Source organism: Mesocricetus auratus, unplaced genomic scaffold, assembly GCF_017639785.1.
Source record: "Mesocricetus auratus isolate SY011 unplaced genomic scaffold, BCM_Maur_2.0 Super-Scaffold_100001, whole genome shotgun sequence".
Classification (NCBI taxonomy): domain Eukaryota; kingdom Metazoa; phylum Chordata; class Mammalia; order Rodentia; family Cricetidae; genus Mesocricetus; species Mesocricetus auratus.
Window position 1 is genome coordinate 1 of NW_024429187.1, and position 18828 is coordinate 18828.

At 40.2% G+C, this 18828-nt stretch overlaps 1 protein-coding gene across 2 annotated transcripts; it reads right to left on the reverse strand.

Annotated features, from left to right (window-relative positions):
* Positions 1–5360: 5360 nt before the first annotated feature.
* On the reverse strand, positions 5361–14337 carry LOC121139750 (C-type lectin domain family 2 member H-like). Of its 2 annotated transcripts, XM_040743722.1 has the most exons (6): positions 14158–14337; positions 11751–11882; positions 9280–9454; positions 8629–8735; positions 6950–7088; positions 5361–5626 (listed from the first exon to the last, which is right to left on the reverse strand). In XM_040743722.1, the coding sequence occupies exons 3-6, from the start codon at positions 9358–9360 to the stop codon at positions 5591–5593; spliced, it is 363 nt and encodes a 120-aa protein (XP_040599656.1). In that variant the 5' UTR covers positions 9361–9454; positions 11751–11882; positions 14158–14337; the 3' UTR covers positions 5361–5590. The 2 variants fall into 2 exon arrangements, with proteins under 2 accessions (XP_040599656.1, XP_040599657.1); XM_040743723.1 differs by lacking the exons at positions 11751–11882; positions 14158–14337 and adding an exon at positions 11001–11062.
* Between the last annotated feature and the right edge of the window lie 4491 nt (positions 14338–18828).

Sequence of the window (18828 nt, forward strand, 5' to 3'; positions counted from 1 at the left end):
GGAAGTCCTGTTATTTGCCTGTGCATTTGTCAATAAAGTACTGTCTGGCCAATAGAAAACCTAGATAGGAGGGACTAGGAGTCAAGGAGGATTCTGGGAAGGGGAAACACAAGAGAGTCAACATGTGACGCCATGGGGGTAGGACGCCGGGAACTATTCTCCGGTAAGAAACATACTTAGATTAACAATTATGGGGTAATTACTTAAGGCAGAGCTAGCCAGTAAGAGACAAACAAGGCCAACAGCTTCATAATTAATACAGCCTCCTGTGTGTTTATTTGGGACTCATGCGGATCTAGAACCAGGCTGGCGCAGCAGAGCCCAGGCGACTGGCGGGGGATAAACCAAAGCGGCTAACAAAAGAAAAAGCTTCTCTTAACAGAATGGTTGTCAGAAGCGGGATTGAATTTCCACGCAAAACAACAAAAGCTTTAAAGGAATTTTAGAAACAGAAGAATGGAGAGAAGCACAGATTTTTGGTAGCAGCATTTTTCTCAGGTGTGCTCTGTTTTGCTAGCGACAAGCCGAGATTCACGTGGCTCGCTTACTGGAGTCTTCCTGACTCGGCATAAAAAGAAAAAAAAAACCACCAAGGTTGTTTTAAGAGTTCAATCTGCTACCGATTGAAAGGGGTATACGTACAGCTGGAAGTGGCAGCTTTTGCTGGAGGTCAGCATGGACTGAGGCGGTAACCTGGAGTCACGCTTACGCCCGCCATCTTGAAACGGCAGTTTAAAACAGCCGCGGTTTTACAGATAAGACACGTGGCCAGAAAAACATAAAGATTTACAGTAAAATCAGACTTGGATAAAGAAAAACTTCTAAAGGTTTACAGTGTGTTTAAAAATATATGTGAGATTGAGAGAGAAACTGAAACGACAAAGTGGTAAATAAATACAAAAGCTGGCGTTGTGGTGGCACACGCCGGTAGGATTGCTCCAGAGGCAGAGGCAGGCAGGTTTCCAAAGAGAAACCCTGTCTCAGAGAAAAATAAATAAAAGTGAAAGAAATAAAGTAATAATATATAAATAAATAAGCCACGTAAAGATGGAAAATACACAGAGAGTCTGGATACTGTACGCTATTGTGTTTTTCAGTTTTTTGCTTGCTCAGGAAGGAACTGCTGCTAAAGTACACTTGATTATAAATGCTGCTAGATTAATCCAACTTCTATCTTTTGAAAATGCCTTGACTTTAAAATTTAAGTATAAGGATATGTTACTTGGAAAAGGAGATTTTACTTATGTTTCCACAGAAAATGAAAAGCTGAGGATTCCTTCCAGGCTTCTGTGGTTTGACGAACCAAGACCCCCGGAAGCAGTGAACCAGGTGTTCCAACAATTGAGACAGCTAAGATGATGCAGCTTTACAGACCCGAAAATACGGACTTATACAGGTTTATGAGTTTTGTTATGATCCCCATGGTATGAACAGCACCCCCTTCCAGCAGGAAGCAGTTTGGAATGAGCGACGTCCTAATTCCCATCTTGTTTATAAATCTTTGTTTTCATTTAAATGGGATTGTTTATAATTGGCTAGTGATCACAGCCAATCCTTTTAATGGTAAAAAAGGGAATTATGATATAGGTATTGTTTTTCATTTATTGATACAAATTCAAGGTCAATTTTGTGATATGTATATTTCTCCTCTTGATTAAGTATTGTGCTTATACTGATCTTTTAAAATGTAATGCGTAATTAAATACAGATTATAGATAGTTACTTATAATAGTCAGAATTTATAGTTAGGTAAGTTAGGTTTTCTAGATATACAGAAAAATATTTGAGATAGATAAACAGTCTTCAAACCTCTCAAAGACCTTCAGAAAATGGCATTTAAAATGGTTTAGGGCTTTTCTTGACAATGAGAAATGTCTGCTCCTGGCAGCACCAATTACGTCTGAGAGGAAGATGGGCATCGAAGAAACTTGTTATGGAGTTTGCTTTCAACATGGCAAGATTAGCCATTTGGGCAAGAAACTGCTCTTGCCTGTACTGCTTGACTGTTGTTGTATAATCTGGACATGCAGGACCCACAGGAAAGTGACTGCTGAACTCAGTCTTACAGGGTTCCTGCTTCATGGAAGAGTCTAGGAGACGTTCTGCAGGACACAGAGAAATGACTGACAGACTGCCAGCGCAGATGGACAGTTTGAAATTTCCTGCTTTGCTGAGAAGTGTTCCAGACACATTGTGGCCTATGGGCTGAAGATGGATGCCCCAACGTTACAGAGGAACTTCGGGTGACTGTCCAGGCAGTAAGATGTCTCTGTCAATCCTACTGTTTATATATTATCCTTCTGTGGTCTTTGATGGAGTTGAAGACAGATAGTTATAGTTTTCCTTAGTTATGATAAAAGATAAGTTACATATAGAACTTTGAACTCACAAGGATGGTATGGATGATATTTTCTTTAAATCTTGCTAAAATATTGTAACTATGTTCTTATTTGCTAACTGTTCTGTTATATACAATTTGACTGTGTTAAAGTTAAGACCTTTCTTTTTGTTTAAACAGAAAAGAGGAGATGTTGGGGAAGTCTTATGCTAATAAAGCACTGTCTGGCCAATAGGAATCTAGATAGGTGGGGCTAGGAATCCAGGAGGATTCTGGGTAGGAGAAACACAGGAGAGTCGACATGTAACGCCGGGTAGGAGCCCGGAAACTTCTCTGGTAAGAGACATACTTAGATTAACAATTATGGGGTAATTACTTAAAGCAGAGCTAGCCAGTAAGAGACAAGCAAGGCCAACAGCTTCATAATTAATATAGCCTCCTGTGTGTTTATTTGGGACTATTGCGGATCTAGAACCAGGCGGGCGGAAAGGCTCCACTCAAGGAAAGCTTCTCTTAATAGGTATGTTTATGGTTTTGTGCTTATAAACCCGATTTCTGCCCCTTTTGGTGGATTCCAGGGGAAACAAAGTTCCTGAGTCCTTGTCCTGCAACCCTGATCCATCAATGACTTCACTTATGTTCTGATTTATTAAAGTCTTTGGAACCTGTAAGAGTAGTCTCTCCCTCCATGTGTTGCAAAATGGGCTGGGTATAAGAATTGATGTAATTTACATGCCTGGAAGCCACAACAAGACCTGAGTTAACAAAGTTGAGGAGTATATGGACCAAAGGAAAACTGCCCACCTTGGTGGGAATGGAAGCTAATATGGCTGTCATGTAAAACAACATTGGGCTCCTCTCCTCAAAAATTAAAATGCATCCATTGGACCATCAAACAACCTCACTCTCCCATGTCCCTGATTAAAAAAATGAGATACTCTAAAATTTAAGAAGCTAGGTATTAATGTATTCATTAATCCCGAAATTGTTGCTGATGAATATAAATAAAAGGAAAACAATCTAAAGAAATTCTTGCCCACCACCAAAGTTCCCCAGAAGATATACAAAGTAACTCTTCAGCTTGAAGATGAAGACAAAGGCAGTCATGAGCCCACTATGAAGAGTGAAACCATGTGTGAAAATGGTTAAGAAAGAAATGAGGGGAAACAACATTATCAGATGAAAGTAATACACAACTTTTAATTAATAATTCGAGTTGATACTAGAAAGCCAATGCTTTGCATTCCACAATCAAAGAAAATAGATTGGCAGATTGAACTAAAAGAGAGGACACAACTATTTATTGCTTCAAGAAACACACCTCAAGGTCAAAGACAGTTAATACCTTAGGGTAAAAAGATCAGCCCATCAGCTTTCTCTCCTTCTTACTACTGATGAGGTGAGTTCTTAAGCATTGCCAAGGCTAGCTCATCCAATGCAGGCTGCAGCAAAGAATGGAACCAGTTCTCCTGCCCTCAGGTTCTCAGAGCTGGCTACCCACACTGACACCACAAGGGTCAGCTCTACTGTTTTGCCCAGGTGAAGAGCAGGGCTCTTTATCCTAATTACTGTAGGAGGCATGTGAGAGAGTGGAATTAGCTCTCCTGAACTCATGCCCTCAGAGTTGACTTACCTGTGACCCCTACAACAGGTTCATCTACAGTGGTCTCCCCAGATAGGGTGTAGGGCCTGCTGTTCTGTATGCTGCAGCTGGTGAGGCACAGGATTAGTTCAGTCACTCTCATGACCCTGGGCCCAGCTCTCTCATCTGCTGTGGGTGATAGAGGATAAGCAGGGGAGAGGACATCTTTCTCTCAACCATGCCACCACATGGCAGGCACATGGGGGAGGGATCAGGTCTCTGGCTTTTAATCCCTCAGGGCCAGCTCACCTGCAACCCCAACTACAGGATCAAGTTCTAGTGTGTTGCCTAGGTGAGGTACAGCCTGTGATGAAAGGGGGAGTTATATTTCTGGACTGTGGGGGCCACCTCTCCTGCTATAGTATCAAATGAGTGTCAGGGCCAGCTATCCCAGGGTCAGTGAAGGGAGGGGCCAGCTCAATAAAGCACTCAGATTTCAGCAGGCATGGTTCCTAGGGACTCCTATGGAAACACAGGCCATGAGCATCAACACAGACCCCAGCCATAGCAGGACAATGGGCCCAGACATGGCCCTTGCTAAAAGCTCAGGTCTTTATGTCACCATGGCCCCAGTGGCAGCACAGGATACACAAATCAGTATGGCTCAGGAGGCAGCATGGCCCTCAGATATCAAAATGGTTTCAAGTAGCAGCCCAGAACCCTGGTATCAACATGGCCTTCAACGGTATCAAGAGCTTCAGACATTAAAGCAGACCCTGGATGTGATCGTGCCACAGGGTCAGACACGGTCATTGGCAGCAGCCCTGGTCCAGCTGACACCATAGCCCCAGGTGACAGTGCTGGCCACCTGCTCACCATGGACCCTGTGGCAGCATGACCACAGGTGGCAGCCCACACAATAGGTCTCTGCATGACCCTCAGTGGTGACAGTAGACACAGACATCAGCACAAGCCTCCTGGGATGCTTCAGAGACTCAGATCAAGACATGACCCTTGGCAATAACCCAGGCCCATGCATCACCTTGTACAAGGGTGGCTAGGGCGTCATTCATATGAACCTGTTCCCTACTGTCCTCACCTCTTCAGAGCTGCCTATTTCCCCAGTCCGTGAACCATTCTGGCCCCCTCTCTTTTCCATTTTAACACCCTTTACTCAATCACTATTGTGGTGTCCAACCACCTGGTGGATTCACTGGAGGTGCTTGGTTGAGCACCAACCCCAGCCACAAGGCATGGTACAGAGCTGCTGCTTCTTCTCATGTGTGCCAGGGTCTAGCTGCAACCAATAATACATATAATCTAACAGGAATACCACAGTAACTCATGAGGACACACCTTCTTTACATACATGATTTGAACACTCCTGTGTTTGACACACTGTGCTATTCTCTGAGAATACAGGAGTAAATTTCACATAGGTATTTCTTATTTGTTTACTCGGAATAAAATGGACTGCAAAGCAAAACAGGCTAAAAGAAGAAGGATCTTCACTGAGAAAAGTATTTTCCTAAATGAGATATGCTTGCATTTATCTAAGAAATAAAAACACAGTCTAGGCCGAGCGATAGTGGCACACCCCTATAAACCCAGCACTTGAGAGACAAAGGCAAGCAGATTTGAGTTCAAGACCAAGTGGTCTATAAAGAAGGTTAAGGACAGCCAAGGCTACACAGAGAAATCCTGTCCTGAAAAACAAACAAACAAAAAGAAAAACAAAGAAACAATCAAAAGAAAGAAAGAAAATGATAAAATACAAACTCAATATAATCATTCCACTACAAAAAATGAACTTTAAAATTTTATTTCATTACTTATTTGTTCATGTTTATACACATAGCACAAGTTTGAGGGTCACAGACAACTTGCTGTGGATAGTTTTCTACTTCCAACACAGGGTTCAGGTGTTAAGCTCAGGTAATTAGTCTTAGTCATAGGTGCCTTTGCCTTCAGAGGCTAATTACTAGCTCTGAACAAATACTTTAATACAGAATAAATATATGTATCAGGTGGTGATGCATAGCTCTATTTCAGCCATCTCCAGATTAGGATTACATAGCAGCCTTGCTACAAAACTAAATTTACAAAAGGGTTGGTGGCAAATATAAGTAGTGCAGTGTTTGCGTAGCATTGGTTAGAAGGATTGATTCAAATGTCAATCAAGTAAGAAGTCAGAGCTAACAGAAGAGATACTTGTGACCTGTCATTTCGTCCTGTTTGGGACTCATCAGTACAGTGTAGCATATGAACAACAAGTTTTAAATGCTTTGCTCCTAAAATTCACACATCTGTAGACAGTTGCTTTGAAGGAGGTTCAGTAACTAACTGTGACCTGATATGAAAAGTGCCTGATAAGGAATAAAATTCAAAGGGCATACTCATATATGAAACTCTCAAAAAAGTTAAATTAGGGAAATAAAATGACATTTGCTTATAACAGACTTTAGTCTATTTTAATTAAAAAATAACAACACCGAGAGGAAAAGTATAAAACCTTTTGGACAATGGTATTGGATCACAGAGAGTACGGCACTGGTTTTGATCCTGTCTAGATCTCCCTTCATGTTGGTCACTGAATTCTGTAAAAGAATGATGGTAATGTTTACAAAATATTTGGAGGCCTCAGACCAATTATGATCTTTCTTGTGATTACTGAACCATCTTCATGGCTTCAGTCACCCCACATTTTTAGTTTCCATGCCTTTAAAGCAAGGACCAATGGAAAAAAATCAGATAGGATCATAAAAGTAGAGGTTACTGATACAGACAAGACTGTTCTTTAGGTTTAAGATATGAGTACTAACTCATACCCAAACACCTATTTAATTTACAATCATCTGTGTTCTTCCAATTTCCTATGTCTGTGCTCCTCTAAGTGAGTTTTCAACTTCAGTGTCAACACATATTATTGGTGGATTTTGATGATAATGTTAGCAGATCAGGAGTGGAGCAGCAACTGCAGATAACAGGTCACAGAGTATCTTTGATAACCAATGCTATGCAATTCCTACCCTCGATTTGAAATCTTTGGGACCTGTAAAATATGTCTTGGACTTGCTACAAATCCACTTCCTGTGTGTGTAGTCCCTTGCACTGCTGATCCCCATGTCACTCAGGTAGCCACATTCTCCTTTTCCTCTGGTGGGAACGCTGAAGGAAAACAAACAAACAAACAAATGAAAAATTCTGCACAGGCCAACATTGCTTTCAAACACCTCAACTGGTTTTGCACCTACCATCTTTTACATACTCAGATTTCAATTTGAGCAACACATCTTTGTCTTTTGTCAGTGTTGACCCTGTAAAGTGTGTACAAAGCATTTGGCTGGTGCTTACTGCCATGCTCAAATGGCCTGCTGCAAGGTGTGGCTTCACTGAGGGTAACTTTTAATTCTATCTTGAAGCATTTTACACATATATAAAGGTGGGAGAAAACCTCCTTCTTAGTGAAATTCTGAAAGGTCTTTAATGGTTATGTGACTGGGTCTGTGTTTTGTGGTTCCAGAGAATGGCTCCATTCCAAATGGCTAATCTCACTTCCAAGAGCTGTAGTGATATATATATTATTTATGTTTTTTTAAAAGCTTGCCTGAGGATTCAGAAAGTGAAATCAGACACAAGCCTTAGAAGCCAGACACACACCTTTAATCCTAGGACCCAAGATTAAGAGGTTATCAGATCTCTCTGAGTTCAAGGGTGCCCAGGTATACAAGAGATTGAATCAGTCTAAAGGAGTAACAGCTCACACACCTTTAATCCCAGCTCTAGAGAGGTGTAAAGACAGAAGCAAGGCCTTCAGTATTCAGCAGGAGGCATTCATTCTCCAGCCACACTGAATAGACACATTCGTTCTGCAGCCATCCAGAACAAAGGTTACCATCTGAGGCGTGGTGAGAGCTCATGGAGACAGGGTCAGCCCATTCAGCCTGAGTCAGAAGTAAGAATCTATTGGCTGGCTGCTTTGCTTCCCTAATCATTAATTTAAAGTTTGAACCCTAATATCTGCCTCTGGGTCATTTACATTTCACGTCACAAAGAGCTGTCTCAGTGTTCCTTGATGATGAGACTTTAGAGGAGGTTCGCAGTGACCCTGGAGTCTCTGCTTCTGTGAGATGTGCAGCTGTGCACGCAGTGAACTGACTAGTCTTACCCCAGGAGCTCTGCAGTGGTTTCCTTGGGTTTCAATGCCTTCACTGCCCATTCTAGGGTCTGTCTACATATGACAAGGGTGTTTCTCATTAAGGAAGAATTTTCAATTGGTGATGGAGCAGACCACATTTACCCCAGATGCCATCATCATGATAAGATTCAAGTGAAATCACACTAAGTGAACGCTTTGGAAATGATAACCAATAAATGGGAGAACATCCAAAGGAGTTACATGTGTAAAGAGTTTACTGGGAATTGGTTCTGCATATAAGCACACACCCTGCCTCTGAGTCACAGCTCCACTTGGAAGGTTTAAGTTATTAAGTTATTTCCTTCCCAGTATAGTTGGCTTCAAATGACACAGCCATTCATCTCTTACACACACACACACACACACACACACACACACACACACACACACACACACACAGAGAGAGAGAGAGAGAGAGACAGAGAGAGAGAGAGAGAGAGGGACAGAGAGACAGAGAGAGAGACAGAGAGAGATTTACACAGAAGAATGAAAAGTGTTGTGAAAACATACAACTTGTTATATTCAATGTCGTCTGTCCACCTCCAAGGATGCTGTGGTGAGTCTCTGTGCAGGCCAATCCAGTGGTCAGAAGGCCCTTTGTATCTCTTCAGGAAATTCTGTCATAAAACACAGAAAGAAAATACACATGTCTCTCAGCTTCAGATGACCTTTGAGTGTCTCCTACCTACAGCCTCTTCTAGGGATGGCAGCTGAGGGTCATTGGTTTTTTAGCCATGATAACCCTCAGTTCCCAGCGGATGCATTTTATATGCATAATCCAAAGTACACTGATGACTGGCCATCCCGCTGCAGCTGATTAAGAACATCCTTGGAGTTTTTAAGAGATGCCATTTTTGTATACAACATGCAAGTTCTCAGAGGAAAATGTATATGACCACAAGTTATCTTGGTACATTTTATGGTTTCCCTTGAATGTTTTACTATGAGCACTACATGAGAGCATGATTCTGGAATGTCTCGGGGCTACAACCAGAAGCAATAACACTAGAAAATGGTGTGTACCAATGTGCTACCCATATGCCCTGCATACCCCATCGGTCTGGCATGGGCTTCTTCCTCGTGCTTCAGCTTTAAGATCGCCATCTCCAGGCAATACACATTCAACAGAACAAACCACAAACCAATCCTGATCCTTCTTACCAGCTCCTCTAGGCTCTCAAATCCAGCTAGGTGGGCCTCTAGTGCCATGCAGTAGGTCTGGCTGAGTGTCCAGTTTCTCATGTCTTCAGAAAAATAAAAACATTTGCTTCCAAATCCAATCCAGTCTTTTGGGCAGGTGGCATAGCAGGTGGCACAGTCTCAGTGACTGATCTCACTAAAATGTAAACAGTATAATGAAATATAATAAGAATATTTCCATGTCTGTTCACTTTGGCTAGTATCTAAATATCAATGGTGGGGATGAACTTGGACTACTCTTTCATAACTGATCTCTAGGAAACCAGCCCTTGTATGGTGGTCCCCAATCCAGGTCCTTACAATCAACTCTGAGGAAGTGTTTTGTTTTTCTACTTTGTATTTTGTGTTTTGAAACAGAATCACACTATGTTCCCCTACCTGGACTGGATCTCACTCTGTGGACTATATTTGTGTGGATATTGTAATAATCCTGCTGGCTGTGGCTTGTGAGTCCTGAGACTAAAGACACCGTAACCAGTGAGTGTAAGGGTGAGACCCACAAAACTCTTCACGCCCTGTCATGTGACCCAGGCTGTTACTCTTGGGTATGTAAGAAGAGAATTCCACATCCTACAAAAGAGATACTTGTACATCCATGGTTATTGCTCCTCTATTTACAAATCGTAAGGAACTGGACCTGACCTATATGCCCATCAACTGACAGACAGATAATGAAAGTGTGTTACATGTTATTCAGCAGTAAGTGAATAATGAAACTTTTAGCAATGTGGGTGGCCTGGCAAATTGTAATGTTGAGTCTGTAATGTATGGTGGAAACCGCTGTGAGTGTATGCATGGTGTAACACATAGGAATGAGAACAAGGAGGAGCAATGTAATTCCATGGGGAACAACAGGGTGTAGCAAAGGGTCCATAAGTTGTCAAAAAAGAGCTATAAATGGCATTGCTTCCTAGTTTTAACTCTGCCATAACTTTTCTTTCCTGTGGCAGATAAGTGCATAAAGATGTGATCCACAGTGAAGGTATAAAACCATAACCAAAGCTCCATGGCTTCAGAGAGGCTGTTGCAGCTGTGTGGAAGTTCCATGAGATACACAGGGTTTGGGACTTGACAAATGTTGGAGTGGCTATGCCAATGGGGCTGTGTGGTGTGTTCACTTATGAGCCCACTGTAATAAAGTGCTGTGTGTGTAAGTCTACATGTATTTGTGTGTGTGTATTTGTGTGTGTGTGTGTGTGTCTGTGTGTGTGTGTGTCTGTGCAAGAATATGTGGGTAAGTAGCTCTGAATGCAGCAAGGGTTCAGAGGACAGTTTAGAAGAATAATAGACATTTTCTATCATCCCTTTTACTTTCCCTTCTTCAGCAGGTCAGAATGAAACTGCTGCTGTGTCACTGCTCTATTGAGCCCAAGAAATAAATGATTTGATTAGAAATATTAAATACCCAAGATGACTCCCCAGTTATTTTTAGTGGATGAGAATTGTTGTAGTTGTCCCAGTTCATACACCCAGTAACATGAGGCTTCAGTGAAAGAAACAAATGCAATGGAAGTGAGGTTGACTGTCACTTTTTTATTTGACTCTTCAGAGCTACACAGTGGTTTAGGTATCAGTGACTAAGACTTGTTGCAGATGCTTTTCCTGTTTAGATATGTATGTATTATTTTTGGCTTGATTAAAGTTGATTTTTAAATACAATATTGGGTGGTGGTAGTACACACCTTTAATCCCAGCATTTGGGAGGAAAGACAGATGGATCCCCAAGTTCAAGGCCAGTTGGTCTATATAGTGACTTTCAAGACAGCCAGGACAACATACGGAGGCCCTGTCTCAGAAAAACAATATATCTATATTTATACTTATATCTATTTATTCATACACACATATATATATATATATATATTATCATGGACACATTTCCTTCAGCTATGGCAGTAAAGTTGCACAATATTTTATTCCAGTATTCAGAGCAGTCTATATCTAAAAGCTTAGGAATCACATCTTCTGAAACTTTCTATTTAATATTGTCAGACATTGTCTGAGGATATTAACTGAAACCATGGGTCATGGAGTGGGACTTCTGTATCTTCCTCAACCTTATTAATCTTTACTGTTCTCACTCCCCATTGCTGTGGCAATCTCCTTGAGAGTCTCTTTTCAAGTTTTCCTCTCCTTTTTCTCTGTGTTGAATAGTCCCCACAGGTAGACGTATGTCTCCTGCATCACTCTCTAGAGGTTGCTGAATGTCATCTTCCCAGGGATGCTGAGCCTGGTCTCCTGTGCACACCACAGCCTGTGCTGTCCCTTCATGGCTTCTTCCTGCTAGACCTTAAGTTCCCAGAGAAAAGAAATTTCCAGTGTGTTTTGTCTCGAGCCCTCACACAGTGCCTGACTCATAGTGGTCGGTAAATATTTGCTGACAACGTACATGTGTAGAAAATGCTGCCCAATTTGGAGAACAAGTCACTCACCTGACAATGACAAAGCAACAGAAAGTGCAACTACAGCTACAGTGAGGACCATGATCACTGCATAGCAGCAGTAAAGCTTAACAGGAGACTCAGTGGAGATGGTTCTGAGACATTTTCCATGGAGCTTTTTACCTGAGAATATAAATATCAGAACATCACTTTCAAGATAATGGGGACCCAGAAATGGGAAAGGGTGTCTATTCAATATTCTACTGTGACTCTGGGGGTCCTAGCAAGGACAATAGGGACTATTGGTATTCAGACAACATGGATATATCTACACATATATTTCTAAGAATTCTATTAAAAGGGATCTAAAAATAATGTAAGTGTTTGCAGTGTTGTAGGAAAATATGTCAAGGGGAAAAATAAATTCCATTTTTGGGTATCAGCAATTGGGAAATGCAAACAATTGCACAAGGATAGCAATATACACAGAACTTTCAAATACACAATTACACATCTAATTAAATATTGAGTTTTTTAAACTCTTAGTACATTGTAGGTCCAATTTCTTCTGAGAGAGACAGAGACAGAGAGACACATACAGAGACAAATAGAAAGACAGAGACACACAGTGGGGGAGAGGCTGCTAGCCCACTGTGGTCCTTTCTATGTCCTTTTAGGGACCATAGCAGAGTGCTCATTGCATTTAATCTAATTTATTTTTCTGGTGTATGGGTAAAGCTTTTGGAATTGTAACCAAGAAATATTTGTCTAAGACAAGCTCTCTCATTCATAAAGATATTTTTCACTTTTTTCTTCAAATAGATTTAAGGTCTGTGCTTCATGTTTGGGTCTGTGATCCATTTTGAGCCTGTATGGGGTGTGAGTCTTACCATGAAAATCCACTAAGCAACATATGCAGATGACTTTTATCCTCTTCCTACTTAAGAACTGTCCACCTTCCCCAGCCTACAGCACACATGCACTATAAACACACATTGATTTTTAAAAAGAAAACTGAGCTGTTATGGAATAAAATGAATAGAATAAATACATGCTTTAACTATGTCTAATATTACCAAAATGTGGGGAAAATAATTGAAAACTAGTTTAGCATTTTGTTATAATGAGATGGTATTTACCTCATGCCCTGTACCTAAGGGACATGCCTGTGTTTACATAAAAACCTCTCTGTGTTGATAGCAGCTTTATGAATTAGCCCTGTATTTCCCAACAGCTCAAACATCCCTGAGCTTGTGACAAAATAAAGCAACATCACTCAGCACTGGGGAAAATGACAGAAAAAGGAAACCTGGACATCATCTTGCACCTGCCCATATCTTATGCTGGTTAGATGATCCTCAGCCTGCACCCACCGTAGGTCCCTAAGTTTGGCCATACACACCAACATAAATTAAACAAATGTGTCCCATACCAACCAAACTAACAAACAAGAATCATATTTCAGGCTTTTGTAATTAATTTATTATTCATTTCTCTTGCATAAAAGACTTGAATATTATGTACTCTGACAGAGTAGCTAATGTAAGAGAGGCCTCCTCAAATCTCCACTTCTACAGAGTCCCACTGTGACAGGCTAGCAGGTGTATCAGCTTCTCTGAGGGTCCCAGGTGAACCTCATCTCTATCTTTTATTATGAATCAAATTGGATTAAAATATATACCTATTTCTTTCTCTTTTAAAGAAAATATTGTAAATTTTAAATGCTATAAAAATTCCAAAGCACGACAAAAGAAAAGAAAGGGAAAGCCAGTTTGGAAGCAGCACTTTGCATATATATATAATATATAATATATATTAATGAATGCTAAATGTAAACAAATTAGAAAGAATAAATATAAGTAGAGACTATGGTCTCTACTTGGGTATAGCAGGGTTGTGTGTGATTCAACATGCAAATTTACCTGGTGTACACTTACATTTTTAACAATTCCTTATTAAAGGAGTTTTGAAATTGTCCCATATCCTCTCCTGTGCTATTTAGGCTATGTGTTATTACTCTGACTAAAGATGTGGAAATAGAATGAAATATACCAATCTGATCATGAGAGAACTCTGAGTTTGACCCAAAACTCTAACCAACATAGATCATTATTCTTACCTAGGTTCATGATGAGATGATTTTTATTGTAGTTAAGTCTACATTCTTTATAAATTATTATGCATAATAGTAAAACTAAAATATAAGTGATTTGTAAAAGCCTTATTAATTCTTTGGATGATATTTTAACATTACATCTTCTCTGAAAAGTGATCACAAAGGAACTTAGGTGTGGTGACACATGCCTGTATTCCCAGAATTCCAAAGGTGGAGGCAGGGAGATTGGAAGAGCAAAAGATCAATGCCATGTTTGGCTACAAACTGACTTGAGGACATCCTGGAATACATGAGACTATGTCTTAAGCAACAAAACAAAAGGTAAGTGGAAAAAATACATACCTATTTCTCCGTCTTCTAGTCTGTCTGGACTAACGGGGTCTGTCTTTAGTATGCCCATGGAAGGCTCTTCAATCTTTGCAGCACTTATCTCTGAGTTGAGAGGAAGAGATTCAGCTGAATTCAGGAGGAGGTTTGCAAGTTGGAACTGTGGAGAGAAAGAAAAACCCTTGTATTCTGTGTGTTGTTTCTAGTAAGTACTTTATAAACTCAGTCCAGCCTGTCTGGGTGACTTATTAACCACTCCTTATCATCCTGAATATGGGGCCTCTCAGCACAAAGAGTTATAGAATTACAGAGTAGGCTGGGTCCTCTGTGAGAATCAGTGTAATCTCACTACAAGTAGAAAATGCTCTAGAAGTCTTGTCCTTTCCTCCTCTCTCTGTATACAAGTTTTCCCCTTTTTTAAATATTTGATTTCATTTTACATTACAACCACAGTTCTCCCTCTCACCTCTCCTCCCAACACCTTACCACCTCTCACACTCCCTCACCTCTCCCCTATCCTACACCCAGTCCACTCCTCCTAACAGGTAAGGGCTCCCAAGAGGAGTCAACACAGTTTGGTACAATAGGTTAGGGCAGGGCCGGACCATTTCCCATGCATTAAGTCTTAGCATGGCATTCCACCAAAGGGAATGGGCTCCAAAAAGCTAACTCTTATACTGGGATTATATCATGGTCTTACTGCCTCTGATCATAGCATCTCACCCTAAGGAACAGGCTCCAACAAGCTAGGTCATGTACCAGGTTTGTATCTGGTCCTACTGCCAGGGGCCCCTCTGATAGTCCAAGCTTCACAACTGTCTCCCACATACAAAGGGCCTGGTGAGTCCCCTGGAGTCTCCACAGTTGTAGGTCTAGAGTCCACAAGTTTCCACGAGCTTGGTTCATCTCTGTAGATTTCTCCATTATGACCTTGATCTCCCTTGCTCATATGTTCCCCCTCCCTCTGTTCGCCTGGATTCCTGGAGCTTGGTCTGGTTCTTGGTTGTGGATCTCTGCATCTGGCCCCATTGGTTAGTGGATGAATGCTCTATGATGATAGTTGGTGTATTCATTAATCTGATTACAGGTGTAGGTCAGTTCAGTCATCTTCTCTACTATTGGTAGGAGTCTTAGTTGGAGTCCTCCTTGTGGATTCTTGGGGTTATTCTAATCCCATAGTTACTCTCTCTTAAGATATCTTTTCGTTGCACTTCCACTGCATCCCTCCCCACCTGGGCCATCTCATTCCCCCCTGTTCTCATCCCCACTCCACTCCCCCTTACCACATTTTGCCCTGTAGATATCATCTAATTTATCTTCCCAGGGTGACCCATGTTTCCCTCTTAGGGTACTCTTTATTACCTAGATTCTCTGGAAATGTATATTTTAGTCTGGTTATCCTCTGCTGTACATCTAATATCCAATTATGAGTGAATCCATACCATGTTTATCTTTCTAAGTCTGTGTTACCTCAATTAGAATTTTTTCCAGTTCCATCCATTTGTCTAAAATTTCATGAAGTCATCATTTTACTGCTCTATTGTATAAATGTACCACAGTGTCCTCACCCATTCTTCACCTGAGGGGAATCTAGGTTGTTTCCAGGTTCTGGCTATTATGAATGATGCTGCTATGAACATGTGGTATGATTGAGCATCCTTTGAGTAAATGCACAAGAGTGGAATCCCTGGGTCTTGAGGTAGATTGATCCCCAATTTTCTTTAAAAAGCCCCATACTGATTTCCAAATGGCTCTATACTTTTTCCCTCCCACCAGAAGTGAAGGAATGTTCCCCTGACTCCATATCCTCTCCAACATAAACTGTCCTTGGTATTTAGCCATTCTGATAGGTATAAGATGTCATTTAGATTTGCATTTCCCTGATGATTAATGATGTTGAGCACTTCCTTAAATGTCTTTCTGCCATTTGAATTCTTCTGATGAGAATTCTTTGGTTAACTCTGTGCCCCATTTTTCAACTGAGTAATTTTGTATTTTGATGTCTAGTTTCTTGAGTTCTTTATATATTTTTGAGATCAGCCCTCTGTCAGATGTGGGGTTGGTGAAAATCTTTTCCCATTCTGCAGGCTGACGTTTTGTCTTATTAACAGTGACCTTTGCCTTGCAGAAGATTTTCAGTTTCAGGAGGAACTATTTATTGATTGTAGCTTTCAGTGTCTGTGCTACTGGTGTTATATTTATAAAGTGGTCTCCTGTGCCAATGTGTTCCAGGCTACTTCCCACTTTCTATTCTATCAGGCTCAGTGATCCTGGATTTATGTTGAGGTTTTGATCCACTTGAATTTGAGTTTTATGTATTGCAAGAGATATGAACATATTTGCAATCTTCTATATGTTAACATCCAGCTATGACAACACCATTTGTTAAAGACATATTCTTTTTTCCATTGTACTATTTTGGCTTCGTTGTCAAAAATCAGGTGTGCATGGGTGTATAGATTGATATCAGCGTCTTTGATTCAATTCCTTTGATTCACCTGTATGTTTTTATCCCAATACCAAGCTGTTTTATTGCTGTAGCTCTTCAGTAGAGTTTGAAATCTGGGATGGTGATGCCTGCCAAAGTTCCTTTATTGTATAGGATTGTTTTAGCTATTTTGGGTTGTTTTTCCATATGAACTTCAGTATTGCTCTTTCAAGGTCTGTGGAGAATTGTGTTGGGATTTTGATGGAGATTTGATGAATCTGTAGATTGCTACTGGTAGGATGACCATTTTTATTTTGTTGATCCTACCTATTCAAGAACATGGGACATCTTTCCCTTTTCTAATATCCTTTTCAATTTCTTTCTTCAAGGACTTAAAGTTCTTGTTGTATAGTTCTTTCACATGTGGTTAGTGTCACCCTAACATATTTTATATTTGTGGCTATTGTAAAGGATGTTTCTCTGGTTTCTTTCTCAGCCCCAGTATTATTTGTACATGGGAGGGATATTGATTTTTTCAGTTAATCTTGTATCCTGCCACAATACTCAACGTGTTTACCAGCTGTAGGAGTTCCCAGGTAGAGCTTTTGGGGTCCCTTATGTATACCATCATATTACCTGTGAATAGTGATAGTTTGATTTCTTCCTTTCCATATTTTGCCCCTTAATTTCCTTTTGTATTATTATTGGTATAGTTAGAAATTCTAGTACTACATTGAATACGTAAGGAGAGAGTAGACAGCCTTGCCTTGTTCCTGATTTTTGTGGAATCACGTTTAGTTTCTCTCCATTTAGTGTGATGTTGGCTGTTGGCTTGCTATATATTGTCTTTATTATGTTTAGGTATGTTCCTTGTGGCTTTGATCTCTCCAGAACCTTTATCATGAAGGGGTGTTGAATTTTGTCGAAGACTTTTACAGTATCTGTTGAGATGATTGTGTGTTTTTTCTTTCAGTTTGTGTCTATGGTGGGTTACATTGACAGATTTCCATATGTTCGACCACCTTGCATCTCTGGTATGAAGGCTGCTTGGTCATAGAGGGTGTTTTTTTCATGTGTTCTTGGATTTGACTTGCCAGTATTTTTGTATCAAATTTCATGAGGTAGATTGGTCTGTAGTTCTCTTTCTTTGTTGCTTATTTGAGTGGTTTTGGTATCAGGGTTACTGTAGCCTCATGAAAGGAGTTTGACAATGTTCCTTCTGTTTCTACTGTGTGGAACAGTTTGAGGAGTACAGGTATTAACTCTTCTTTGAAGTTGTGGTAGAATTCTGCACTGAAACTCTCTGGGTCTGTGGGTTTTTTTTGGTTGGGATACTTTTGATGGCTGCTTCTATTTCCTTATGGTTTATACATCTATTTAATTTGTCCATTCTTGATTTAATTTTGATATGTGTGACCTATCCAGAAAAAATTGTCCATTTCTTTTAGATTTTCCAATTTTGTGAAGTACAGGTTTTCAAAGTATGACCTGATTATTCTCTGGATTTCCTTAGTGTCTATTGTTATGTCCCCCTTTTTCATTTCTGATTTTGTTTATTTGGATATTCTCTCTCTGCCTTTTGTTTAGTTTGGATAAGTGTTTGTCTATCTTGTTAATTTTCGCAAAGAGTCAACTCTTTGTATTATTGATTCTTTCTATTGTTCTCTTTCTTTCTATTTTATTGATTACAGTCCTCAATGGGATTATTTTCTCTTGTGTACTCTTTGTGGGTGAGTTTGCTTCTTTTTATTCTAGAGATTTCAGGTGTTTTCTTAATTTACTAGTGTGAGATTTCTCTAACTTCTTTATATAGGCATTTTTTTTTGCTATGAACTTTCCTGTTAGCACTGCTTTCATGGTGTCCCATAAGTTTGTGTATGCTGTACATTCATTTTCATTGAATTCTAAGAAGTCTTTAATTTCTTTCTTCATTTCTTCTTTGACCCAAGGATGATGAACTTGGGCGTTACTCAGTTTCCATGAGTTTGCCGACTTTCTAGAATTTGTGTTGTTGTTGAATTCTATATTTAAGCCTATGTGATCTGATAATATACAGAAAGTTTTTTCAATTTTTCTGTATTTTCTGAGATTTGCTTGTAACTGAGTATGCGTTCAGTTTTAGAGAAGGTTCCATGGGGTGCTGAGAAGAAGGCTTGTTCTTTTGTGTTTGGGTGTAATGTCCTACAGATGTCTATTAAGTCCATTTGAGTCATAACATCTGTTACATCCCTTATTTTTGTTAACTTTATGTCTGGCAG